Below are 23,456 nucleotides of genomic sequence, written 5' to 3'. Positions count from 1 at the left end.
GGTTCAAATTCTCGCCAGGGCATCCAGACTCAAGTTTTTCTCAGTTTTATAAATCGTTCCTAGGAAATTCCAGGATGAGTCCTTCAATAATACGTCCACCAATTTCCTCTTAAATTCAAAAGTAATGTTTAATCTCCAATGACATTATGTCGATGCCACGTGCGCCCCCAGACTGAAAGTACCAACAACAGGTTGTTAAACTGCAACCTTCCTAACTGCTTCCAGAGCCAGTACCAGTATCGCCTTCAAGCTGTGACAAGATCATTGGTTTTGAGCGAGATGTAAATTTTGTGTCCGCAGCTCGTGGTCGTGCGGTAGCGTTCTCGCTTCCCACGCCCGGGTTCCCGGGTTCGATTCCCGGCGGGGTCAGGGATTTTCTCTGCCTCGTGATGAGTGGATGTTGTGTGCTGTCCTTAGGTTAGTTAGGTTTAAGTAGTTCTAAGTTCTGGGAGACTGATGACCATAGATGTTAAGTCCCATAGTGCTCAGAGCCATTTGTAAATTTTGTATTATCCTACCTACCCCCCTACCCTCCCCTGCTCACCACCCCGCTCCCCTCTACGGCCTATCACTCAGATTCAGCCTCGCCTCTCTCCCTTTGCACTCTCGGTACGACAAGGTGATAAGTTATGTGTAGCCGCGTAGCCTACAATCTTATACGAGTTGCTTCGTTACCCAAGGGAATTTCCTGATCATCTGCTGCATACTATCCCATCTTTCCAACAGTCGTCCGTCCACTTCCCATGTGTTACCTTATCCCATTGTTCCCGTCCTTCGGGAGCTGTGCCCCACTTTAAAGAGGATCCTTCGACGCGTTCCTGGAACACGTTCTCGAAGAAAGTAAGATAGATTAGGTTTTAACGTCTCGTCGACGACAGGGAAATTGATTACATTGGACGCATAGCACAAACCCGTATTGGGGAAAGTTGGGAAAGGAAATCGGTCGCCCCTGTTTCAACATTTGCCATAAGTAACCCAGATCCAAATCAGGATGGCTGAACAGGAGTTTTCACCGCTGTCCTCCTGAACACGAGCCAGTGTCTTACCACCGCACATCCTAACTCACGGATACCTGACCATCCAGGAAGAGAGGCTCTGATGTGAAGTTCTATAAAAGGTATCAGTAGGACGCATCGGCATACACACACAGTTTCTGTATTTTTCCGGTAGAATTATTTTTACAGTAAACGTTTTAGGGGCGTACAAAGCTATTAGGAGAATTAATGCAGTGACGAGAAGTCGCCTTTCGAACTAGTCACTATCATTTCAGCACTTAGAGATGATGTATGCTTGATGAACGACTTGTACCCGTGTTTAATCACCGTGTAAGTATCGGATGAGAAAATGCTACATTTAAAATCAGGTTAGTTACGATTCTCTTTGACAAATGGTTCAAATGGCTCTGAGCACTATGGGACTTAACATCTGAGGTCATCAGTCCCCTAGAACTTAGAACTACTTAAACCTAACTAACCAAAGGACATCACACATCCATGCCCGAGGCAGGATTCGAACCTGCGACCGTAGCGGTCGCGCGGTTCCAGACTGAAGTGCCTAGAACCGCTCGGCCACCACGACCGGCGTCTCTTTGACAGCCCAGACTGATAGACGCTTGGCGCATGAGACACACAAGTGCATCACATTTTATATGAAATATTCCTCCCCTGCTCTGTGTTTGCGATGAGGCATTCTAACTCCCGCATGCTAAACACAAACACTTACTAAATAAATATAAAATTTTGCGTAGACAGGAGACGTATAACATTAATGGGTTTGATACGTTATGTCACGAATTGAGGTTATGGAAGGGAATTACTACGGGTCAAATACGCTGAGACAATGTGAGAGAAGAGAGTTAGTTACCAGGAATTACCCCAAGACAGAAAAGATGAGTGCTATACCATCGTTGGATGGGAAACACTGAAAGGTTTGTTGAGCCATCAGCTTAGCGGCGTTTCTTCTTTTGCAAATATGCATTTCTTTTGCGACGTGTTACTGGTGTGTCTTAAGCATATCTGTTAAGTCTAGGTGATTGTGATGAGTTCTTGTGGAATATAGTGTTGTGTTTGTGATGTTTATAGCAAGGAGACGACGGGAACCGGTGACAGCCTATAGACTCTCGTCCAGCACCAAAGGAATCGCCGAGGTCACCGCCCTCATCCAACGGACGTATAAGCATCAACACTGTTGTCTGGACACTGTGGATAGGATTTATATTTTAGCCCTCGGCGGTGGCATACCTTAGCTACGAAGGCGCGAATTCATCAAAGATGAGGATATTCACTGGGATAAGAAAAGCAGAAAAAACAGCGTTTCTTAAAACTGAATGAGATAGCGTTTCGGCAGTGCGTTTAGATGCCCGTCTAATCACTACCTAATATTTTTACTTACATTTCTCCCTGGTTATTGACGTAGCTTTTAATCGGTATTGCAATATTTCCTTCGACAAAGCTGTGGCCCATTCTTGTCTCCGTAATTTTCGAACTGAATTGGCAGGAGACCGTTCTGTCAACGAGACGCCAACCTCTAACCCTCCTCTGCTATTGTCATTTTCAATATAATGACTGAACCACAACTAAAGGCCATAGCGCCGGTGAGAGCCTTGGCGAAAGCATTTGGATAACTTAAATACATATTTTGTGCTGAACTGGACTCGAACCCTGGACAATGGCGCACCACAGACGCAAACTGGTATCTAGGGAATAAGTACGTTGCCCACAGAAGAGGATGAAAATTGGGATAAGAAACAAGATATGTGCTAAGGCTAGACAAAGTCGTTTAAGGGGCATTTTAGGGTCAAACGTATAAGAACTGTAGAAAAATCTATGTTTCTTCAAACTGCGTGAGTCAGAGAATCGCCAACGTGCTTTTATGCCCGTCGAATCTCTTTCAGTTTAGTTTTACTTAAATTTCCCACTGGTGGTTTACATAATTCTCGACCAGTGTTGCAATATTTCCTTCGGGAAACCTGTGACAGATTCGTCTCCACGCCGTTTTCGACCTGAGTCAGTAGTTAGACTTGGGTGTTGCAGATACTTTATACTCTAGCCTTCCTCTTGTATTGTTGCTTTAAACATAAAAGGTGAATCATTACTGTAGCCGGCCGCTGTGGCAGAGAGGTTCTAGGCGCTTCAGTCCGGAACCGCGATGCTGCTACGGTCGCAGGTTCGAATTCTGCCTCGGGCATGGATGTGTGTGATGTCCTTAGTTTAGTTACGTTTAAGTAGTTCTTCATATTCGAGGGGGCTTCTTTGGTATTGCCAGCAATTTTCGTGGCGACAGCTGCGCGCGCCGTCAAATTATTTAAGAAAATCGCTACAACAATAATGGTATTACCAAGGTATGCAACAGGCATTAGATCCTGTAAGGAAAGAACAGAAAAAAGAAAAGATGAAAATGGAGTGGTGCGTAACGAAGAAGTGAATGACAATGACAATAATGTAGGCCCATTCCTCACTTGCGTAAATCAGATGAGAACACAACTGACATGTTTTGCAGTAAATCCAAGAAGCATCATATACCTTTGCCAAAAAGTAAATTAGGCCAAGAACAAACAAATAAAATGTAAAGAAACGGCAAGGCAGCGATAATAACGCCGAGCCAATACAAAACTGAATTGTTAGAACTGAAGAAATTGGTCCAAAACTACTGAAATGAATGATAAGAAAGCAAAGACGCAACAAGGAAAATGTCCAGGAACAAGCAGCGGTTTGGAGAATACAATGAAGAAGACAAGGGTATTGAATGTTTTTACTGCAACGAAATTTTCTCTAACTCTATGGACAATGAAAGTTGAATTAAATGTTCTAATTACAAGCAGTGGTAGTTGTGACGAGGATGACAACATGTTTATATATGAATACTGTATTGAAACTTTTAGCCAGCCCGGGTGGCGAGTGGTTCTAGGCGCTTCAGTCCGGAACCGCCCGACTGCTACGGTCGCAGGTTCGAACCCTGCCTTGGGCATGTATGTGTGTGATGTCCTTAGGTTAGTTAGGTTTAAGTAGTTCTAAGTCCTAGGGGACTGATGACCTCAGATGTTAAGTCCCACAGTGCTCAGAGCCATTTGAACCATTTATTAATCCTTTTAAACCTAATTTGACTTTGTAATATAACAAGTATTACTGTCTGACTGGGAAACTGAATCTATTAACATGTTGCGCAATTTAGTAAATTATTAGTATATTCTAATATTGTTTCTCAGATATGAATATATTTCATTCTATAAATGCGTATATTCTTTATTTCACAATCTCTTCCTATTCAGTGTGCCAAAACGTGTATCTGTGTCTTATTTTTGCTTTTTTCTGGTGGTGGGGGTAAGTTGCTATGGAATCAAACTTCTGAGGTCATCGATCCCTACGCTTACACACTACTTAATCTAGCTTAAACTTAGACTAAGGACAACAAACACACCCATGCCCGAGGGGGGACTCGAACCTCCTAGGGGGGAAGCCACGTGAATCGGTGCAAGGCGGCCTAAACCGCGCGGCTAGCCAGCTTTTCTCTGTCTCTGGCCACTTTGCTTTACGTAGTGGACAAAGTGGCCATTTTGCAAACTTTCACTTTAAAAAAATGGTTCAAATGGCTCTGAGCACTATGGGACTCAACTGCTGTGGTCATCAGTCCCCTAGAACTTAGATCTACCTAAACCTAACTAACCTAAGGACAACACATACACCCATGCCCGAGGCAGGATTCGAACCTGCGACCGTAGCAACAGCGCGGCTCCGGACTGGAGCGCCTAGAACCGCACGGCCACCGCGGCCGGCAAACTTTCACTCAAGTTCACCCTTCTGCTGCAAAAGTAGGATTCCAATAACAATGCAATATTTCATAATTAGAGAATAAATACAGTTTAACAGCTGTATTTCATATACGTAGCTATGAAATGAGGTCAGAGAAAAACATCTTACTTTAGGTGGCCACTTAACCTAACTTTCTCCTGTGTGCTGGACCAGGACTAGAAGACGACCGCCTGTCATTTTCAGACAGTGTTGTACCAATTAGCCTGAGTGTGCGTACCTCACGGATCTATTAGTGCTCGAACATGCCATTACTTCCTCTCCACAGTTTCCGAAATCTGGTTGGTGACCCAGCGTTGCACAACTGTAACTTGTCCCACGCGTGTACTGCGCTAAGGAATGTAAACGTTTGGCCTTAGCCTTGAGCCGCCCCGGTGGCAATGACCCAGCGAGAACGAGCCTGCTTTATGCATCAGACACGCCTGCTCTCTCGCTGCAGCTGTCAACCAGCGTTGCGGATCTGTGGCGGCGATTTTCCACGCCGTCAAGCCTGCATTAATCTGCGCACAACAAACGCCTCACTTGCCAGCTAGGTGGCTGGCACGCGGCTCCAATTTCCCTGCCAAATTTGCTTCGTTTTTCCTGGTCCTCAACGAAATTTGAGTTGACGTTGCAGTGAGTAGGAGATACGAATATTAGATGTAGTTCTCGGCGGTGGGCCATATAAGAACACAACGATAACGATCAGCACTTCATCACAATTGACTTGTATTTATTCTAAAAATGAGAATTAGAAGATAAATAAAACAAGGGATCCCATTATTAAAAAATCTGTTATCAGCAGTTCAAGAGGGTTTCACATCTTAAACCCGGGGAAAACACAGATAAAATATGTATTATTGGTACGCACACGGACTGGAAATACGGAGCGGGAGACATAAAAGTGACTCGGAAAATATTTCACTCACCGTGAGATAGACAATCAAACTTACATCTTCTCGCCTGCATCGGGATGCTATACGTTTGGTAGCCTATCTTAAGGTGCATGAAACATTTACTGGACCGGCGTTACTTTGTCCCCCCCCCCTGTGAATATAGTAATAAGGCTAAAGTAATGCACAATGAACACGTTGAAATGGACGTCCTACAAATAAACGTTTAAATCACAGAAACAATCGATCAGTTTTTGTTTTCTATGCAAAATTTGTAATTTGACTGAAAAGGAAAGGCTACAATCAGTTTGTGTTATCAGTTTTGAGTCTGGGTGTGAGGCACGGACTTTTAATACTAAAAACAAAAACCGAGAGTTGTTCGGCTAGGAATGGACAAATGCATGTTGCGAAAAGTGACTGTGTGGGTGAGGGAAAAAACTGGAGTGGAAGACGAATTTCGAACTGTAATGAAACTGTAGTGGACGTGAACAGATATGTATCCAGTCTAATGGATGACAGACAAACCAAAGGAGGTCTTTGATGGATTTCAAGATTTAAGAAAAAGACACAGACGACAACGGAAAGTGAGTGGGAAGCTGACTTTATGAAACATGCAGGGTCAACATATATGCTGATAGTTGAAACACGAAATGCATAGAGAAAATATAGAATATACCTTCATCTAGTTATGCATGTCGGACTGGATACGCACAGATGGTGTCATGAGCCTCCAGAGAAATGTCACTCTTTAGTTTCTGTGTATTTATCTCAATGATTTGGCCAACAGAAGTGGTCGGTGGAATTTGCAATATTTGCCACCTGCTTACGAACCTCCACAAGCCGTTTTCTTTTTACTGTCACATCAGATGTGAAAGGTACAGTAGATTTTTTGGTATCCACCCAGTAGTTACCAAAACTGGTGTTTATCATATGCGTTATGAAAAGGAAAGGAATTGAGATTCATATGATTGGTGATAGGGGTCCTCCTTGACGCAACTAGCTAGCTCGCTCGCTTGACGCCTTTGACAGCAATACAACTGTGCCGCGTGATTTTCGTCTGCACCCCCGACAGCGTAAGAAGTGTGAGAATCTCGCACTGCAACTTGGCCTTCAATGTCACCTAATCTCAGGGTATGTGACTGTTTTTGTGTGGGTTTGTGCGCCTCCTCTTTCAACAACTTTGGGTGAACGGCGATGCCGCATAGCAACCGCAGTGGGCGCAATATTACGAGTACTCCAGACAACTACAATCAGAACTCCAGACATGCTTGAAGAAGCATGCGACGAGTCTGACTATTATTTGGGTATTAGTCACGTGTCTGATACAGGGCATATTGAACATTTGTGCAAGGTAAACGAAAACTTTGAACCTGATCGTAAGTGTAAAAACTACTACAAGGTTGCATGTACATGCATGTAAATGATATACAGGGGGATTATAATTAAAGCTAAACTTTCAAAACGCCGTAGAAATAACAACACTGGTCAGAATGACATGATGACCACAGATGTTAAGTCCCATAGTGCTCAGAGCCATTTGAACCATTTGAATTGTTGCATGATTCATTTGTCATTTGTAGTCGATCACTATTAAATTATGACGCTTACAGCGCCATCTATTGCTACATTTTGTAACTATTTATTTTTCTTCTGCCATTCGTTTTCTCCCTTGACCGATAATATTCCGTTGCAATTTGTCGTCATTCTGGCAAGTGGTGTTATTTCTACAGCGGTTTGAAAGTTTAATTATAATCACCCTGTACTTGTGTGAAATCGGATGGTTATTTCGAAAATAAAAACATTGTAGTTCTGTTTGTAAGTTGAAATTCACCCAAAGCTTGTATCTTCATTCATGTGGAAGATGCAGTCGAATGAATCTTTTTGGAACCTCGTGTTAGTGTATTGTGCTGTGACCAGAGCTTGCTTGCTGGTGCACGAGATTGTCCGTTATGCTTTGGCTTACCCCTGACGGCCCATAGCTCGAGGCGCTGCAGTGCTGCGAGGAATCGGCGGGAGTCTTGCAGGCAGCGGCTGTTGTTGCTGCGCGGGGAGGTGACGGCGAACGGCGGCACAAGCCCCAGCAGCTGCTGCGCCAGTGCGTAGTCCGTGCCGCCCGCTTCCTCTGCAACGCACACAACACCACTCTTGTTAATACGTCTAGTCTTTCTTCCTCAGTTGCTACTGCAATTATGTAGTTCGATTATAATCGATATTTCCAAAATATCGGTGTTGGGAGTTAAAACACCGATGTTTCTAAATCGATACTGAACTCTTTGAAACATTGTAACATCGCAGTAAAAGAAAGAAAATGGCCAGGTGCGAGTATGACTGACGCTCTGAGTGTTCCGTGCAAACTTAATTATGTACACTACTGGCCATTAAAATTGCTACACCACGAAGATGACGTGCTACAGACGCGAAAGTTAACCGACAGGAAGAAGATACCTTGATATGCAAATGGTTAGCTTTTCAGAGCACTCACACAAGGTTGGCGCCGGTGGTGACACCTACAACGTGCTGACATCAGGAAAGTTTCCAACCGATTTCTCATACACAAACAGCAGTTGACCGACGATGCCTGGTGAAACGTTGTTGTGATGCCTCGTGTAAGGTGGAGAAATGCGTTTACGACTTGGATAAAGGTCGGATTGTAGCCTGTCGTGATTGCAGTTATCGTATCGCGACATTGCTGCTCGCGTTGGTCGAGATCCAATGACTGTTAGCAGAATATGGAATCGGTGGGTTCAGGAGGGTAATACGGAACGCCGTGCTGGATCCCAACGGCCGCGTATCACTAGCAGTCGAGATGACAGGCATCTTATCCGCATGGCTGTAACGGATCGTGCAGCCACGTCTCGATCCATGAGGCAACAGATGGGGACGTTTGCAAGACAACAACCGTCTGCACGAACAGTTCGACGACGTTTGCAGCAGCATGGACTATCAACTCGGAGACCATGGCTGCGGTTACACTTGACGATGCATCACAGACAGGAGCGCCTGCGATGGTGTACTCAACGACGAACATGGGTGCATGAATGGCAAAACGTCATTTTTTCGGATGAATCCAGGTTTTGTTTACAGCATCATGATGGTCGCATGCGTGTTTGGCGACATCGTGGTGAACGCACATTGGAAGCGTGTAATCGTCATCGCCATACTGGCGTATCACCCGGTGCAATGGTATGGGGTGCCATTGGTTACACGTCTCGGTCACCTCTTGTTCGCATTGACGGCACTTTGAACAGTGGACGTTACATTTAAGATGTGTTACGACCCGTGGCTCTACCCTTCATTCGATCCCTGCGAAACCCTACATTTCAGCAGGATAATGCACGACCGCATGTTTCAGGGGCTGTACGGGCCTTTCTGGATACAGAAAATGTTCGACTGGTGCCCTGGTCAGTACATTCTCCAGATCTCTCGCCAATTGAAAACGTCTGGTCAATGGAGGCCGAGCAACTGGCTCGTTACAACATGCCAGTCACTACTCTTGATGAACTGTGGTATCGTGTTGAAGCTGCATGGGCAGCTGTACCTGTATACGCCATCCAAGCTGTGTTTGACTCAATGACCAGGCGTATCAAGGGCGTTATTACGGCCGGAGGTGGATGTTCTGGGTACTGATTTCTCAGGATCTTTGCAGCCAAATTGCATGAAAATGTAATCACATGTCAGTTCTAGTATAATATATTTGTCCAATGAATACCCGTTTATCATCTGCATTTCTTCTTATAATGGCCAGTAGTGTATATAGGCAGTTCATCCACCACGGGAATAGAGGATCTCGACAATTTTTGCCTGTTATCGGCATTTATACTGGTAAGATATCGGTCTCGGGTATTCCGAGACTTTCGAGAATGTTTTAATTTCAAATCTGAGGTCGGTTAACAAATGACAAAAGAAATATTTTTGTCGTGTGATATAATTACAAATCAACAATTTTCTGATTCTTTTCCTTGACTTGTACTGTGAAACCTTCCTTCTTGCCAAATTTCATGATTCTTCGCCAAGGGGAAGTACCCTATAGGTTTTAATGAGCGAATTTGCGAGTAGCAAAATATGTGACATAAGCGGCCGTATCTTTTGATTGCACTGACTTTGAAGCTTACCATTTTTACACTAGCAAAGGAATATACAACTCAGTACCTGGCATAAATTTTGACTTGATGCGTCACCCGTTCCCGAGAAAGAAGAGGTCTTAACACGCAGATAGTCGGATAACAAATGACAAAAAACTTTTTTTCGTGTGATATAACTACAAATTAACAATTTCGTATATGCCCCTTAACCTGTACTGTAAAAACTTTCTTGTCGCCAAATTTTACCATTTTAGACCAACGGAAATACGCTATAGATGTTGATGAGTGAGTTTGCGAGTATCGAAATATGTGGCATAAATGGCCGGATATTTTGATTGCTCTGTCTTAGAAGCTAACGTTAATTATACCGGCAAGGGGTTGGGGTTGGATTGTTTGGGGAAGGAGACCAGACAGCACGGACATCGGTCTCATCGTGTTAGGGAAGGACGGGGAAGGAAGTTGGCCGTGCCCTTTCAAAGGAACCATCCCGGCATTTGCCTGGAGCAATTTAGGGAAATCACGGAAAACCTAAATCAGGATGGCCGGACGCGGGATTGAACCGTCGTCCCCCCGAATGCGAGTCCAGTGTGCAAGCCACTGCGCCACCTCGCTCAGTATACCGCCAAGGAACCATAGAACTTAGTATGCGACATAAATTTCAGTTTGATACATCTACCTATTCCAGAGAGAAAGGGTTTCAAACAGTCGGACAGACAGACAGAGAGACAGACAGACGGAGTCCTACGCTAGTTCCGTTTTTACCGATTGAGGCACGAAAATTTGAAAGTACCGCCCTTCGATACTGACAACAAAACCAGGCTGCTTGTTACCACCGTCAATAAATTTTGTGGCATTTAAACGATTCTTTTTCTGGACATTTATCATGACGACAACAATACAATACATTTGCGACTTGCCAAACGTGGTCGTCGGAGGCGGGGGCCAAAAGTTTCAGCGGCAGTGAAACAGACGGAAGTAGCACTTCAGATAAAAGGTCTAAAAGCTCTGTTCAACCAATATTGTATTCAAGTTTTCGAAATGTCTCAGAATATACTTCAGAAACTGGGACTTGAAGTGTACACTTATATAAAGCAATTTTGTACATGATATGTGAAGATGCACCACCTTTTCAAATTGATGAAATTGAAGTTTTTAAATCTGCTGAAAGTCATTGCACTGTTGTGAAAACTACCGTCGAGACATACAATGAAGAGAATGCTCGAACAACTTCAAAAATGAAATTCATAACGTGGAGAGTTTAACACACATGACAGATGTATGGAGGCATAGTGCAGTGCAGATGTTTTCTGGGAATTACCGTTCATTATTTATATGGCGATAAAATGGAAACGGCTACTGTTGGTGTCACGGGGTTGTCAGGATCACAAACAAGTGAATATATTTTGAGCATATTAATACAGACTTGTAACGAATGGGGCATGAATGACAGCAAAATACTGGCAGTAGTGACTGATATTAGAGAAAATATTATTAGAAGTGTAGAAACAAAATATGGAAGAAGTGTTTTACCCACAGGCTCAATTTGCTAACAAAAAATATATTGAAACGATTGAAAAACTGCCGTAACTGAGTAGTGCTGTGAAAAGGTTTGCAGTGTAGTTTAAAAAATGTGTATTAGAAAATAGTGAGCTAAGAAAAGAATCAGTCTTTAAATTAATTCAAGAAGTGTTCATTGGATGGAATTCAGCCTTTCAAATGACTGACTGATTTTTGCAGTTGCGTCCCGTGAGTAATAATATCGTTAGTTGCCAGGCTAATGCACACTGGACTCGCATTCGGAAGGACGACCGAGCGAGGTGGCGCAGTGGTTAGCACACTGGACTCGCATTCGGGAGGACGACGGTTCAATCCCGTCTCCGGCCATCCTGATTTAGGTTTTCCGTGATTTCCCTAAATCGCTTCAGGCAAATGCCGGGATGGTTCCTTTGAAAGGGCACGGCCGATTTCCTTCCCCATCCTTCCCTCACCCGAGCTTGCGCTCCGTCTCTAATGACCTCGTTGTCGACGGGACGTTAAACACTAATCTCCTCCTCCTCCCCTCGGAAGGACGACGGCCCAAATCCGCGTCCGGCCATCGCGATCTAGGTTTCCGTGATTACCCTAGATCACTTCAGGAAAATGTCGGGATGGTCCCTTTCCTTTGAAAAAGCACGGTAATTTCTTTCTCCATCCTTCCTTAATCCGAGCTTGTGCTCCTCTCCCCCCCACCCCTCCTCCTCCTCCATGGTACTGCACCATCCATGCTAACAACCGCAGAGATTTTGTAGATGTGGCAGACGTTTGTGGTATTCTGTGGTCTATAAATGTGGTTACTCATGACATATGCATAGAAAACTAAGCTGAAAGCAGTAAAGTAATACCAATAACTCGTATGCTGAATATTAATATAGCTGGCATTGAACCAATGCAGACTATTAGACAGATGAAGAGTAACATCATAGAACAAATAAAGAAAAATTCTTTCTAGCAGCTGAATATCCTAACATATTAGCCATATAATCGATCCTAGGTTCTAGAACATACAATTTCAATATGCTTTAGCATGTTCAAAACAATCAAAACCATGTAGGATTTGCTTGCAGCTGTTGAAACGACTTTACAGGAAAGCACAAGAAAAGAAAAATTTGGAGAGTGGGACTGAAATACACCCGCCATCACAGTTCAGTTACTTTCCGATAGGTCGTCTTCTAGATTTTAAACAAGATGTATTAGAAGCATGAGTTCACGTCATCTATCTATTCAAAGCTACAAAAAATTCCACGTAAATATTCAGTGATGTACAAAGGTAGTGAAACAAATAATAGTACACTGAAGAGCCAAAGTAACTGGTAGACCTACCTAATATCGTGTAGGGACACCGAGAGCACGCAGAAGTACCACAACACGACGTGACATGGACTCGAATAATGTCTGAAGTAGTGGTGGAGGGAATTGACACCATGAATCCTGCAGGGCTGTCCATAAATCCGCAGGAGTACGAGGGTTTGTATTATGTCTACCTTGATTCTTCTGTCTTTAGCTTTGTTACTTCCTAAATTTTTGTATAATCTTGTGTGTTTTATTTTATTTGCTCCAGCTTTAATGATTAATTCGTCTGGTTCCAGGAATACACCAATATTTCTGTCCTTTTTTAGTTTATTTCCATTTTATACTCGTCACTTAGCACTTCATTCTTTTAACAAGCATTATACATCGTGTGGTGCCTAGCAAGGCGCCATTACCAGGTACTATTGATACTGAATCATGTACCGTCAAGAGCGACGTTCACCATTAATGGATTAAAGTTAAGTATTCCACCAGCTACGTCCGTTTTTTTCTAAATTCTAATTTCCTTGACCTGTTCCAGACCTCACGCCAGCCTGCGTGAGGTAAAACGCCTGCCTTTCGGCTTCCTCTAGTAACACGGTGTTGGCTCTCCTGCCAACCACAACAAAAAATGGTTCAAATGGCTCTGAGCATTATGGGACTTAACATCTATGGTCATCAGTCCCCTAGAACTTAGACCTACTTAAACCTAACTAACCTAAGGACATCACACACATCCATGCCCGAGGCAGGATTCGAACCTGCGACCGTAGCAGTCGCGCGGCTCCGGACTGAGCGCCAAACACAACACATCGTACTCCTGTTTCCAAGGTACAGCCTGTGCCATTAGGCATTGTAGAACGATGATCGTACTTTACTTACAGTCAAAAATCTACAGGTTTCAGCAAATAAAAAAATCTGTTCCTCTCGTAGCATTACTTTCAGGGGGAAAAGTTTGTTTCAGTGTCAGTTTGATTTTACTTAGTCTGACAGATACATCAGCGTTTTTTTTTTTTTTTTTTTAAGTGATGTTCTTGGATTTGAAAGGTCGCTGGTAAAGTGAGTCGCTATCGCTGTCAGTACAGAGAGCGGGTAGAAAGCCCCGTCTGATGTCGTCTATGTTTTCCCACGTGACGGGCTGGACGTTGCTCCGGTTCTGTGCGTGCGACGAATCAAGGTGAATGCTGCCCAGTCTGCAGACTGGAACCCGCGGGACCGGTTGGCGGAAAAGAAACCACGAAGCTTGCGTAACCGTTATAGCGGAATGTGACTCCTGGCGGCTTCACCGACGGCTGGCCGTTGATCACAAACCGCCCCGCGCGTCAATGTTTACACTGCGAAGCCGCTGCATCATGCCGCAGTTACGGCATAGCGCTGCAAGTGCTCACTTACATGCCTGCCAGGATTTCTTATTTTAGACTGAGGAAGCTTGTCGTGACTTGGCAGTTAACCAATCCTGGCATACTGGTGGTTGCTTTAAGTTTAACTGGCGATATTTCCCATATCTCGTATTTCATCTCAGATCACTTTTGACTAGTTATGGTTTTTTTCTGCGCCAGAATAGCAGTTCTCTATTGTGTCGTATTCAGTGTACATCTGACAAAAAATTCAGTTTAAAAGTGCATTGAGTATCGAGAGTTTTGTGCTGCTGTTGAGCTCCGCCTCGAAGTTTACTTCATTCTTCACACTACGTCGACATAGATGCAAATACCCTTTATCACGCCGGCCGGTGTGGCCGTGCGGTTCTAGGCGCTTCAGTCTGGAACCGCGTGACCGCTACGGTCGCAAGTTCGAATCCTGCCTCGGGCATGGATGTGTGTGATGTCCTTAGGTTAGTTAGGTTTAAGTAGTTCTAAGTTCTAGGGGACTGATGACCACAGATGTTAAGTCCCATAGTGCTCAGAGCCATTTGAACCATTTTTTGAACCCCTTATCACTTGCCTCGACTTCCGCAGAGAGAACGAAAAAAATGTTCGCATATTCATTGTACGTTTGTTTGCTAATTCCGTGTCGGACGTACAAAAGAATTGCATCACTGACTTTATTTCATTCCGGTCTGCTAGTTTATCGGATAAAAATACTATAGTTCCACTAAAAAAAGTCACTCCCTATATCGCGGTGATAAATGAAGCTACAAAAACGCGTTTGCCCCTTTTTCAAGAGCCAGTGATCGATATTCACCAGGGTGAGAAGAGTTGACAAATACCTTGAAAGAGACGTAAGTTATTTTAAGTTAAAAAATAAGGCGCGTCACCTCAGATATTACACCTTGCAAATCGATTCCTTCCGCGTGTCTGTGATCATTCGCTTGAGATTCTGGATAAACGTAAACTATAAAGGGGCTAATCTCACAGTGTAGTCACTGAAAAACTTTACAGGATTACCTATCCGTGTCATGAATTTTCAGAGCTTATGCAACAGTGGAGCGGCAATATTGTAGTAGTGTCTGATTTTTGAAACACGGTCTTTCGTTGTCTGCAATTTCGCCATCAAACAGGAAAAAGGGAGGATATATAGAAGCTGTTGAGCAGCGAGGTAATTTCACGTAGGTATATGGGTTTGTATGAATAATATCTGACTGCGGAAATTGTAAGAGTCATCGTGCATATTTCTTATTACATGCGCAATGATTGCTCTTGACGTTTACCTATCGGTCTCCGTACAGTCTCTTTTGTACGGAACGAGAAGCACTGTATGTTTTCCCTACGTTTTAAGGATGCTACTACGAATAATTAGCGGGTATTAATAGGTCTCTTTCAAGATTCCATCGTACGTGGGTTTCAGTTTGAATCCGAGGTTGACCACACGTATCGCACTGGAGACAATAAAATGGTTCAAATGGCTCTGAGCACTATGGTACTTAACATCTATGGTCATCAGTCCCCTAGAACTTAGAACTAGTTAAACCTAACTAACCTAAGGACAGCACACAACACCCAGTCATCACGAGGCAGAGAAAATCCCTGACCCCGCCGGGAATCGAACCCGGGAACCCGGGCGTGGGAAGCGAGAACGCTACCGCACGACCACGAGCTGCGGACCACTGGAGACAACCTTACCATGTTCCATTTTGTAGGTAGTATGTTAGTGATGCACTTTTTCTTTATCTCTTGATTTTCTAATTCCTATCGAAAGAAGTCGGAAGTCTTCAGACAAAGCCTGTCTTTGCCGCTATCCGTGGCCTAACAGTGCTTCAATACACCATCAGCTGTAGCGACGTTTTTGAGCGCCATGTTTACAGTGTTGTATTGCATGTCAAACTTTTTGCACGAAAACAAGAAATGAAGTAGTACCGTGCCCAGCATAGGCATCATCAATGATACATCAGTGCGGGAATGTTTTAGCTTGAATTACGTGATGCAGTTGAGCATCATTTTCCTCTGCATATTAATTTCAGCCCGGCAGGCATTCGGTATGAAGAGTAAAGTAATAAAGTAATTTCGCAATAAGGTCGTGAAGGCCACAGGATGCTGACCGACTGCCGTGGTTTCCTCTGCCTTATGCCGTTATTTGGATGAGATATGGAGGGACATGGGTGTTGCTCACGGCTCTTTCGACAGCTGTCAACTTTTAGGCCTTGGAACAACTGCTTCTCAAGTAGTTCCTCAATTGCACCCTGTGACAGTCCTCCCAGCAGAGAAAACCGGAATTGGCCGACCGGTGTGGCCGAGCAGTCCTAGGCGCTTCAGTCTGGAATCGCGCGACCACTACGGTTGCAGGTTCGAATCCTGCCTCGGGCATGGATGTGTATGATGTCCATTAGGTTAGTTAGGTTTAAGTGGTTCTAAGTTCTAGGGGACTGATGACCTCAGATGTTAAGTCCCATAGTGCTCAGAGCCATTTGAACCAATACCGGAATTGAACCCGGGCAATCATCTTGATAGCCAGTGCGCTGACCGCTCAGCTATGCAAAAGCGCCTTGATACGAAGAGTGCAACACAGATCACCTTCGTTTGTTTGCAGCGCTACGTGAAGAATGAGGAGTTCACCCTTCTTGCTCTGTGCGGCCCTATCTTCCCAGTTACACCCCTTTGTAAGCTGTAAATAAGAACTGCGAGGGCTGTAGACGCCACTGGGTCGGCGACTCTCCTCAGGCTGACAAAGTCGCTTAGTCTCGCGAGAATCACGGATATCAAAGGCATTAATTTATTCTTCCGCCATTGCTTGGCAGGGCACCTTGATACCGGGTGATCAAAAAGTCAGTATAAGTTTGAAAACTGAATAAATCACGGAATGCCGGTCCGAGTGGCCGTGCGGTTCTAGGCGCTACAGTCTGGAGCCGAGCCGCAGGTCCGAATCCTGCCTCGGGCATGGCTCTGAGCACTATGGGACTTAACATCTGTGGTCATCAGTCCCCTAGAACTACTTAAACCTAACTAACCTAAGGACATCACACACATCCATGCCCGAGGCGGGATTCGAACCTGCGACCGTAGCAGTCGCGCGGTTCCGGACTGAGCGTCTAGAACCGCTAGACCACCGCGGCCGGCCCTCGGGCATGGATGGGTGTGATGTCCTTAGGTGAGTTAGGTTTAATTAGTTGTAAGTTCTAGGCGACTGATGACCTCAGAAGTTAAGTCGCATAATTCTCAGAGCCATTTGAACCATTTTTTGAAATCACGGAATAATGTAGATAGAGAGGAACAAATTGACAGACATGCTTGGGGTGACATGGGGTTTTATTAGAACAAAAAAAAAGAAAGTATTGCTAGACGCGTGAAAGGTCTCTTGCGCGCGTCGTTTGGTGATGATCGTGTGCTCAGCCACCACTTTCGTCATTCTTGGCCTCCCAGGTCCCCAGACCTCAGTCCGTGTGATTATTGGCTTTGGGGTTACCTGAAGTCGCAAGTGTATCGTGATCGACTGACATCTCTAGGGATGCTGAAAGACAACATCCGACGCCAATGCCTCACCATAAATCCGGACATGCTTTACAGTGCTGTTCACAACATTAGTCCTCGACTATAGCTATTGTTGAGGAATGATGGTGGACATATTGAGCATTTCCTGTAAAGAACATCATCTTTTCTTTGTCTTACTTTGTTATGCTAATTATTGCTATTATGATCAGAATATTTTGTATTTTTTTTGTTCTAATAAAACCCCATGTCATTCCAAGCATGTGTGTCAATTTGTACCTCTCTATCTACATTATTCCGTGATTTATTCTGTTTTCAGATTTATACTGACTTTTTGATCACCCGGTATTTAAAATCTTTTGGAACACTGTTCCAGGAAACTGCAACCTAATAGTATTATATTATAATTATTTAATAAACACAGTCGTGGTCGCTTACAAGAACATCCACATTTTTGTGCTTTCCAATAACAAATATGAGGGTTATTTAGTACAAACAGTCGTGGTCACGTAAAAGCTGTTATTTTTTATTTGTGGGTGACCGGTTTCGATCAACTACAGAGATGATCATCAGATCTACATTCCTTGATGGTAGTAGTAATTCCTGGTGCAGAGCAGGCTCGTCCATGCCGGTGCTGAAAACACGGCTTTCAGCAGTGTTCTCAAGGCCAGCACTTGCGGGTCTGCGCTACGTCAGGAACTCCTACTGCCACCAAGGAATATAGATCTGACGATTTCTGTAGGAGATCGAAACAGTTCCTCCGCAAATAAAAAATAACAGCTTTTACGTGACCACGACTGTTTGTACTAAATAACCCTCATATTTGTTATTGGAAAGCACAAAAATGTGGATGTTCTACAGTATTAACACTGTAAAATACCCAGTTTGTGTGCTTTTCATTCAAGTGTAAAAGAAAAAGTTTTTATTTGATAGAACCTCTGGGGAAAGACCGAAGCCGGCCGCGGTGGTCTTGCGGTTCTAGGCGCGCAGTCCGGAACCGCGCGACTGCTACGGTCGCAGGTTCGAATCCTGCCTCGGGCATGGATGTGTGTGATGTTCTTAGGTTAGTTAGGTTTAATTAGTTCTAAGTTCTAAGCGACTGATGACCTCAGAAATTGAGTCGCATAGTGCTCAGAGCCATTTTGAAAGACCGAAAGCACGAGTGGAGATGTATGTGTCACTTCACACACATAGCGCACAAGCACTTGTGTTGGGCAACGGAGTCTCAAGCCGACCAGCCGCTACCACATGCGGAAAACTTTCGCCGTGAGCCTAGAGTGTGGGTTGCTGTTAGTCGCTGCGTCACCACTAGCGCAGCGTGACCGCCGCCTATTTCGCAAAGCTTTGTGCCTGAAGGTATCCCACCTGTCACATCCACAGCCCCTGACCATAAGAAACTCTCAGTACTTGATTGTGGCGCTGTTTATTTGGGCGTCTAGTCAAGAGACTGCTCTTTCCCTCCAACATGATGCCGGCAATATCTACAGCAACTACGTAGTCAAGTACTGCGATGCAGTTAGCGAAGATAAAGAACTGTGCCTCTATCATATTCACACTAATAACCAGATACCTCAACAAAAGTACTGTGTAAACCATTATGGGAGCAGGCGACATCCGCACAGTACAGCAGCCAATGTCTTGTGGAGTATATCTGCAGGTGAGAGAGAAACTTCCCAGCGGAAAAGCCAAGTCAAATCTGGTGTGGTAGCCGAGCTTTCGATAACTATCATTAACGTTACAGTCAGTTGTGCTCCTGACCATGATGAAGATAGTATTCATTCTACATTCGATCCGACTTGGCTGAGCCGCGGGGAGGATTCTATCCCTGAAGCCCATCGCGGAAAACTAAGTCATACAAGGTGATACAAAATTAGCGCACTCGGGGTCCAAGTCGCGATTCCTTGCATCTAACAGTACAGAAGTGTCTCTACGCCCCCGGTATCTGAGTGGTCAGCGCGACAGATTGTCAATCCTAAGGGCCCGGGTTCGATTCCCGACTGGGTCGGAGATTTTCTCCGCTCAGGGACTGGGTGTTGTGTTGTCCTAATCATCATCATTTCATCCCCATTGGCGCGCAAGTCGCCGAAGTGGCGTCAAATACAGGTAGAAAGACTTGCACCCGGCGAACGGTCTACCCGACGGGAGGCCCTAGTCACACGACATTTTTTTTTAACAAAATTTCGTTCCGTACATATTTTCGATAGAAAATGGACGTCACAGAGAGGCAGTTTCGCGACGCAGTAGTCTCATGTCCGACAAGATTTTTCATTCAATAAATACAGCCATTATGTCCAGTTACGGTAATGGGTATAGCTCCTCGTTAAAGTATCGGAGTTAACGAGATCCAGTCCAGGTCTAAGTGCATTTTTTATTTTCTAATTTTGATCAGCGCAATAAGTATACAAAGTACTCCTCAACCAAGACTTTACCGAGCGAGGTGGCGCAGTGGTTAGACACTGGACTCGCATTCGGGAGGACGACGGTTCAATCCCGCGTCCGACCATCCTGATTCAGGTTTTCCGTGATTTCCCTAAATCGCTCCAGGCAAATGCCGGGATGGTTCCTTTCAAAAGGGCACGGCCGACTTCCTTCCCCGTCCTTCCCTAATCCGATGAGACCGATGACCTTGCTGTCTGGTCTCCTTCCCCGAAATATTGAGCCATACTGCCTCTATAGCAGTCCATAACTGCGAAAGTGTTGCTGGTGCAGGATTTTGAGCACGTTTATGTCCAATAAGTGTTCAACGGGATTCATGTCGGGGAATCTGGGTCGCCAGACCATTCGCTCGAAATGTCCACAATATTCTTCAAACCAGTCGCGAACAACTGTGCCTCGGTGACATGACACCGTTCTTTACGAACATGAAGACCATGAATGGCTGGGAATGGACTCCAGGTAGCCGAACATAAACATTCCTTTCAATGTTCGGTTCAGCTGGATCAAAGGACACAGCCCAGTCCATGTAAACACGGCCTACACCATTATGGAGCGAGGTGGCGCAGTGGTTAGACACTGGACTCGCATTCGGGAGGACGACGGTTCAATCCCGCGTCCGGCCATCCTGATTCAGGTTTTCCGTGATTTCCCTAAATCGCTCCAGGCAAATGCCGGGATGGTTCCTTTCAAAAGGGCACGGCCGACTTCCTTCCCCGTCCTTCCCTAATCCGATGAGACCGATGACCTCGCTGTCTGGTCTCCTTCCCCGAAACAACCAACCAATCAACCAAGACTTAAAGGTGTAAGGGATGTCAATCGGCCGCTGTGTCATCCTCTGCCTTTCGGCGTAATGCAAATGTCGTCAGCACACCGCCCTACCGGACGCTTTGCCATCTTGTCGGACCGTGAAACAGCTGCTTCTCATTCAAGTAACTTTCCAGTTGGCATCATGAGGCCGAGTGCATCACTTACCAGACCTCCCACCAAGGAAAATCCTTGGCAGGACAGGGAACTGAACCCGGGTCCTCCGGACGGCAGCTATCTACACTGACACTCAATTTCAGAGGAGAACACTTTAGTACACTGAGGTGACAAAAGTCACGGGATACCTCCTAATATCGAGTCGGCCCTCCTTTAGCGTGGTGTAGTGCAGCAGCTCGACGTGGTATGGACGCAACAACTCGTTGGAAGTCCCTTGCAGAAATATTGAGCCATACTGCCTCTATAGCAGTCCATAACTGCGAAAGTGTTGCTGGTGCAGGATTTTGAGCACGTTTATGTCCAATAAGTGTTGAACGGGATTCATGTCGGGCAATCTGGGTCGCCACAATATTCTTCAAACCAATCGCGAACAACTGTGCCTCGGTGACATGACACCGTTCTTTATGAACATGAAGACCATGAATGGCTGGGAATGGACTCCAGGTAGCCGAACATAAACATTCCTTTCAATGTTCGGTTCAGCTGGATCAAAGGACACAGCCCAGTGCATGTAAACACGGCCTACACCATTATGGAGCCACCATCAGCTAGTGTAGTGCCTTGTTGAAAACTTGGGTCCATGGCTTCGTGGGGTGTGCTCCACACTAGACCCCTACCACCAACTTTACCAACTGAAATCGGGACTCACCTGACCAGGCCACGGTTTTCCAGTCATCTAGGATCCTACCGATATGGTCACGAGTCCAGGAGAGGCGCTGAAGTCGATGTCGTGCTGTTAGCAAAGGCATTCGCTTAGATTGTCTGCTGCCATGGACCATTAACGCCAGATTTCGCCGCACTGCCCTAACAGATACGTTAGTTGTACGTCCTACATTGATTCCTGCGGTTATTTCAGGCAGTGTTGCTTGTCTGTTAGCACTGACAACTTTAAGCAAACGCGCTGCTCTCGGTCGTTAAGTAGAGACTGTCGGCCACTGTGTTGTCCGTGGTGAGAGGTAATGCCTGAGATTTGGTATTATTGGCACACTGTTGACACTGTGGATCGCGTTATACTGAATTCGCTAATGATTCCCGAAATGGAATATCCCATGGGTCGAGCTCCAACTACCATTCCGCGTTCTAATTCCCATCGTGTTGTCATGAATCATCTAAGTACAAATGACAGCTCGGCCAATATTCTGCCCTTTGATACCTTGTGTACGCGATACTACCGTCATCTGTATGTTTGCATATCGCTACCCCATGACTTTTATCACCTCAGTGTATATACTGTTTATTAAACAGCATGTATCCTACAAAAAATGTTTTTGTTTATGTTAAACATAATAGTTATTGATGAGGTATTTCCGAGATTTTCATGAAGAAGTACAATCAGTTAAAAATAAATTATCTGTCATAACGCAGAAACAATTACAAAACCTATCAATATAGAGATATTTAACGTACTTACTAATTTCAGTAAGAGCGGTCAGCTGTAACATTTTAAATAAATTTTCGGGTACGACACATCTTTCACGAAACATACGTAGTCTTTGGAGTCCCTGCCTCTCCAAACATATGACGACATGCTGGATCATATTTCTCTGAAATCTTCGCTTAAAAGTTGAAAGTGGAATAATGAAAAGATTCTGCTATCTTTTCTGTGTTAGTACTAAATAATTGCATGACTGATGTATAAGGCCTGGTGCAGCTGCTCTATAACGATTAAAAGGCAGATTCCATATCGTCAGTCTAAAATTAGGAAATTTTTGAGAACGTACACCTGGACCATAAATAGACTAATGTAACGCATAACTTAGCTAATGTAGTAATTAGGCAGCATAGCTACAGCGACTTGATTGAAGAAACTTCTCTAACATGTACTTACAGTGTTGCCAAAATGACTTCCTTAGGCAACTGTTTCCTACGGAAAATATGGACGGATCGAAATTTTATAACAGATATTTTTGTACTATCAGCATACAAGGAATAGCGTTGTGGCGTTCAATTGCGCGAATTTTGGTTCACACGTTGTATGTTGATTTTCTAATTATACAAGGAACATAGGGAAGTCTACTTCCGCCTTCGTTTGGGCTATGTGATATGCGTGTCGACCGGTACCGTAGTTCCATGACAGAGGTTCAGCTGGTCTGAGATCCAAGTATTCATCCGTAGATTTGATTTGATTCACCTACGCTGCGGGTAGTAAGAAACTGTTTAAGGCAGTAACAGGAAAAGATTACTGTACTCCCGTCGCGGACGAGATTATTGGAGACGGAACGCAAGCTCGCGGTCTTTTCAAAGGAACCATCTTGGTATTCGGCTCAAGTAATCTAAACTAAACTAAACTCCTCCCGAATAGGCCATGAAGGCCCATCGGTACCGACCGGCCTCCGTGTCACCCTCACCCATAGGCGTCACTGTATGCGGATATGGAGGGGCATGCGGTCAGCACACCGCTCTCCCGGCCGTATGTCAGTTTACGAGACCGGAGCCGCTACTTCTCAATCAAGTAGCTCCTCAGTTTGCCTCACAAGGGCTGAGTGCACCTCGCTTACCAACAGCGCTCGATCAGACCGGATGGTCACCCATCCAAGTGCTAGTCCAGCCCGACAGCGTTTAACTTCGGTGACTCAAGTAATCTAGGGAGAACTT

General features: G+C 44.8%; 1 protein-coding gene across 1 annotated transcript in view; it reads right to left on the bottom strand.

The window, feature by feature from the left end:
• The window catches only part of LOC126184034 (nose resistant to fluoxetine protein 6-like), a 397,821-nt gene that overhangs the window by 201,276 nt on the left and 173,089 nt on the right, over positions 1-23,456 (bottom strand). The window contains exon 4 of the mRNA XM_049926391.1: positions 7,641-7,799. Coding sequence (XP_049782348.1) covers positions 7,641-7,799 — 159 coding nt within the window. The remainder of the gene's footprint in view (positions 1-7,640; positions 7,800-23,456) is intronic.

Source organism: Schistocerca cancellata, chromosome 4 (assembly GCF_023864275.1).
Source record: "Schistocerca cancellata isolate TAMUIC-IGC-003103 chromosome 4, iqSchCanc2.1, whole genome shotgun sequence".
In the NCBI taxonomy this organism is placed as follows: Eukaryota; Metazoa; Arthropoda; class Insecta; order Orthoptera; family Acrididae; genus Schistocerca; species Schistocerca cancellata.
Note: the sequence above shows the minus strand (reverse complement) of the source record. Positions and strands in the feature narration are given on the sequence as shown.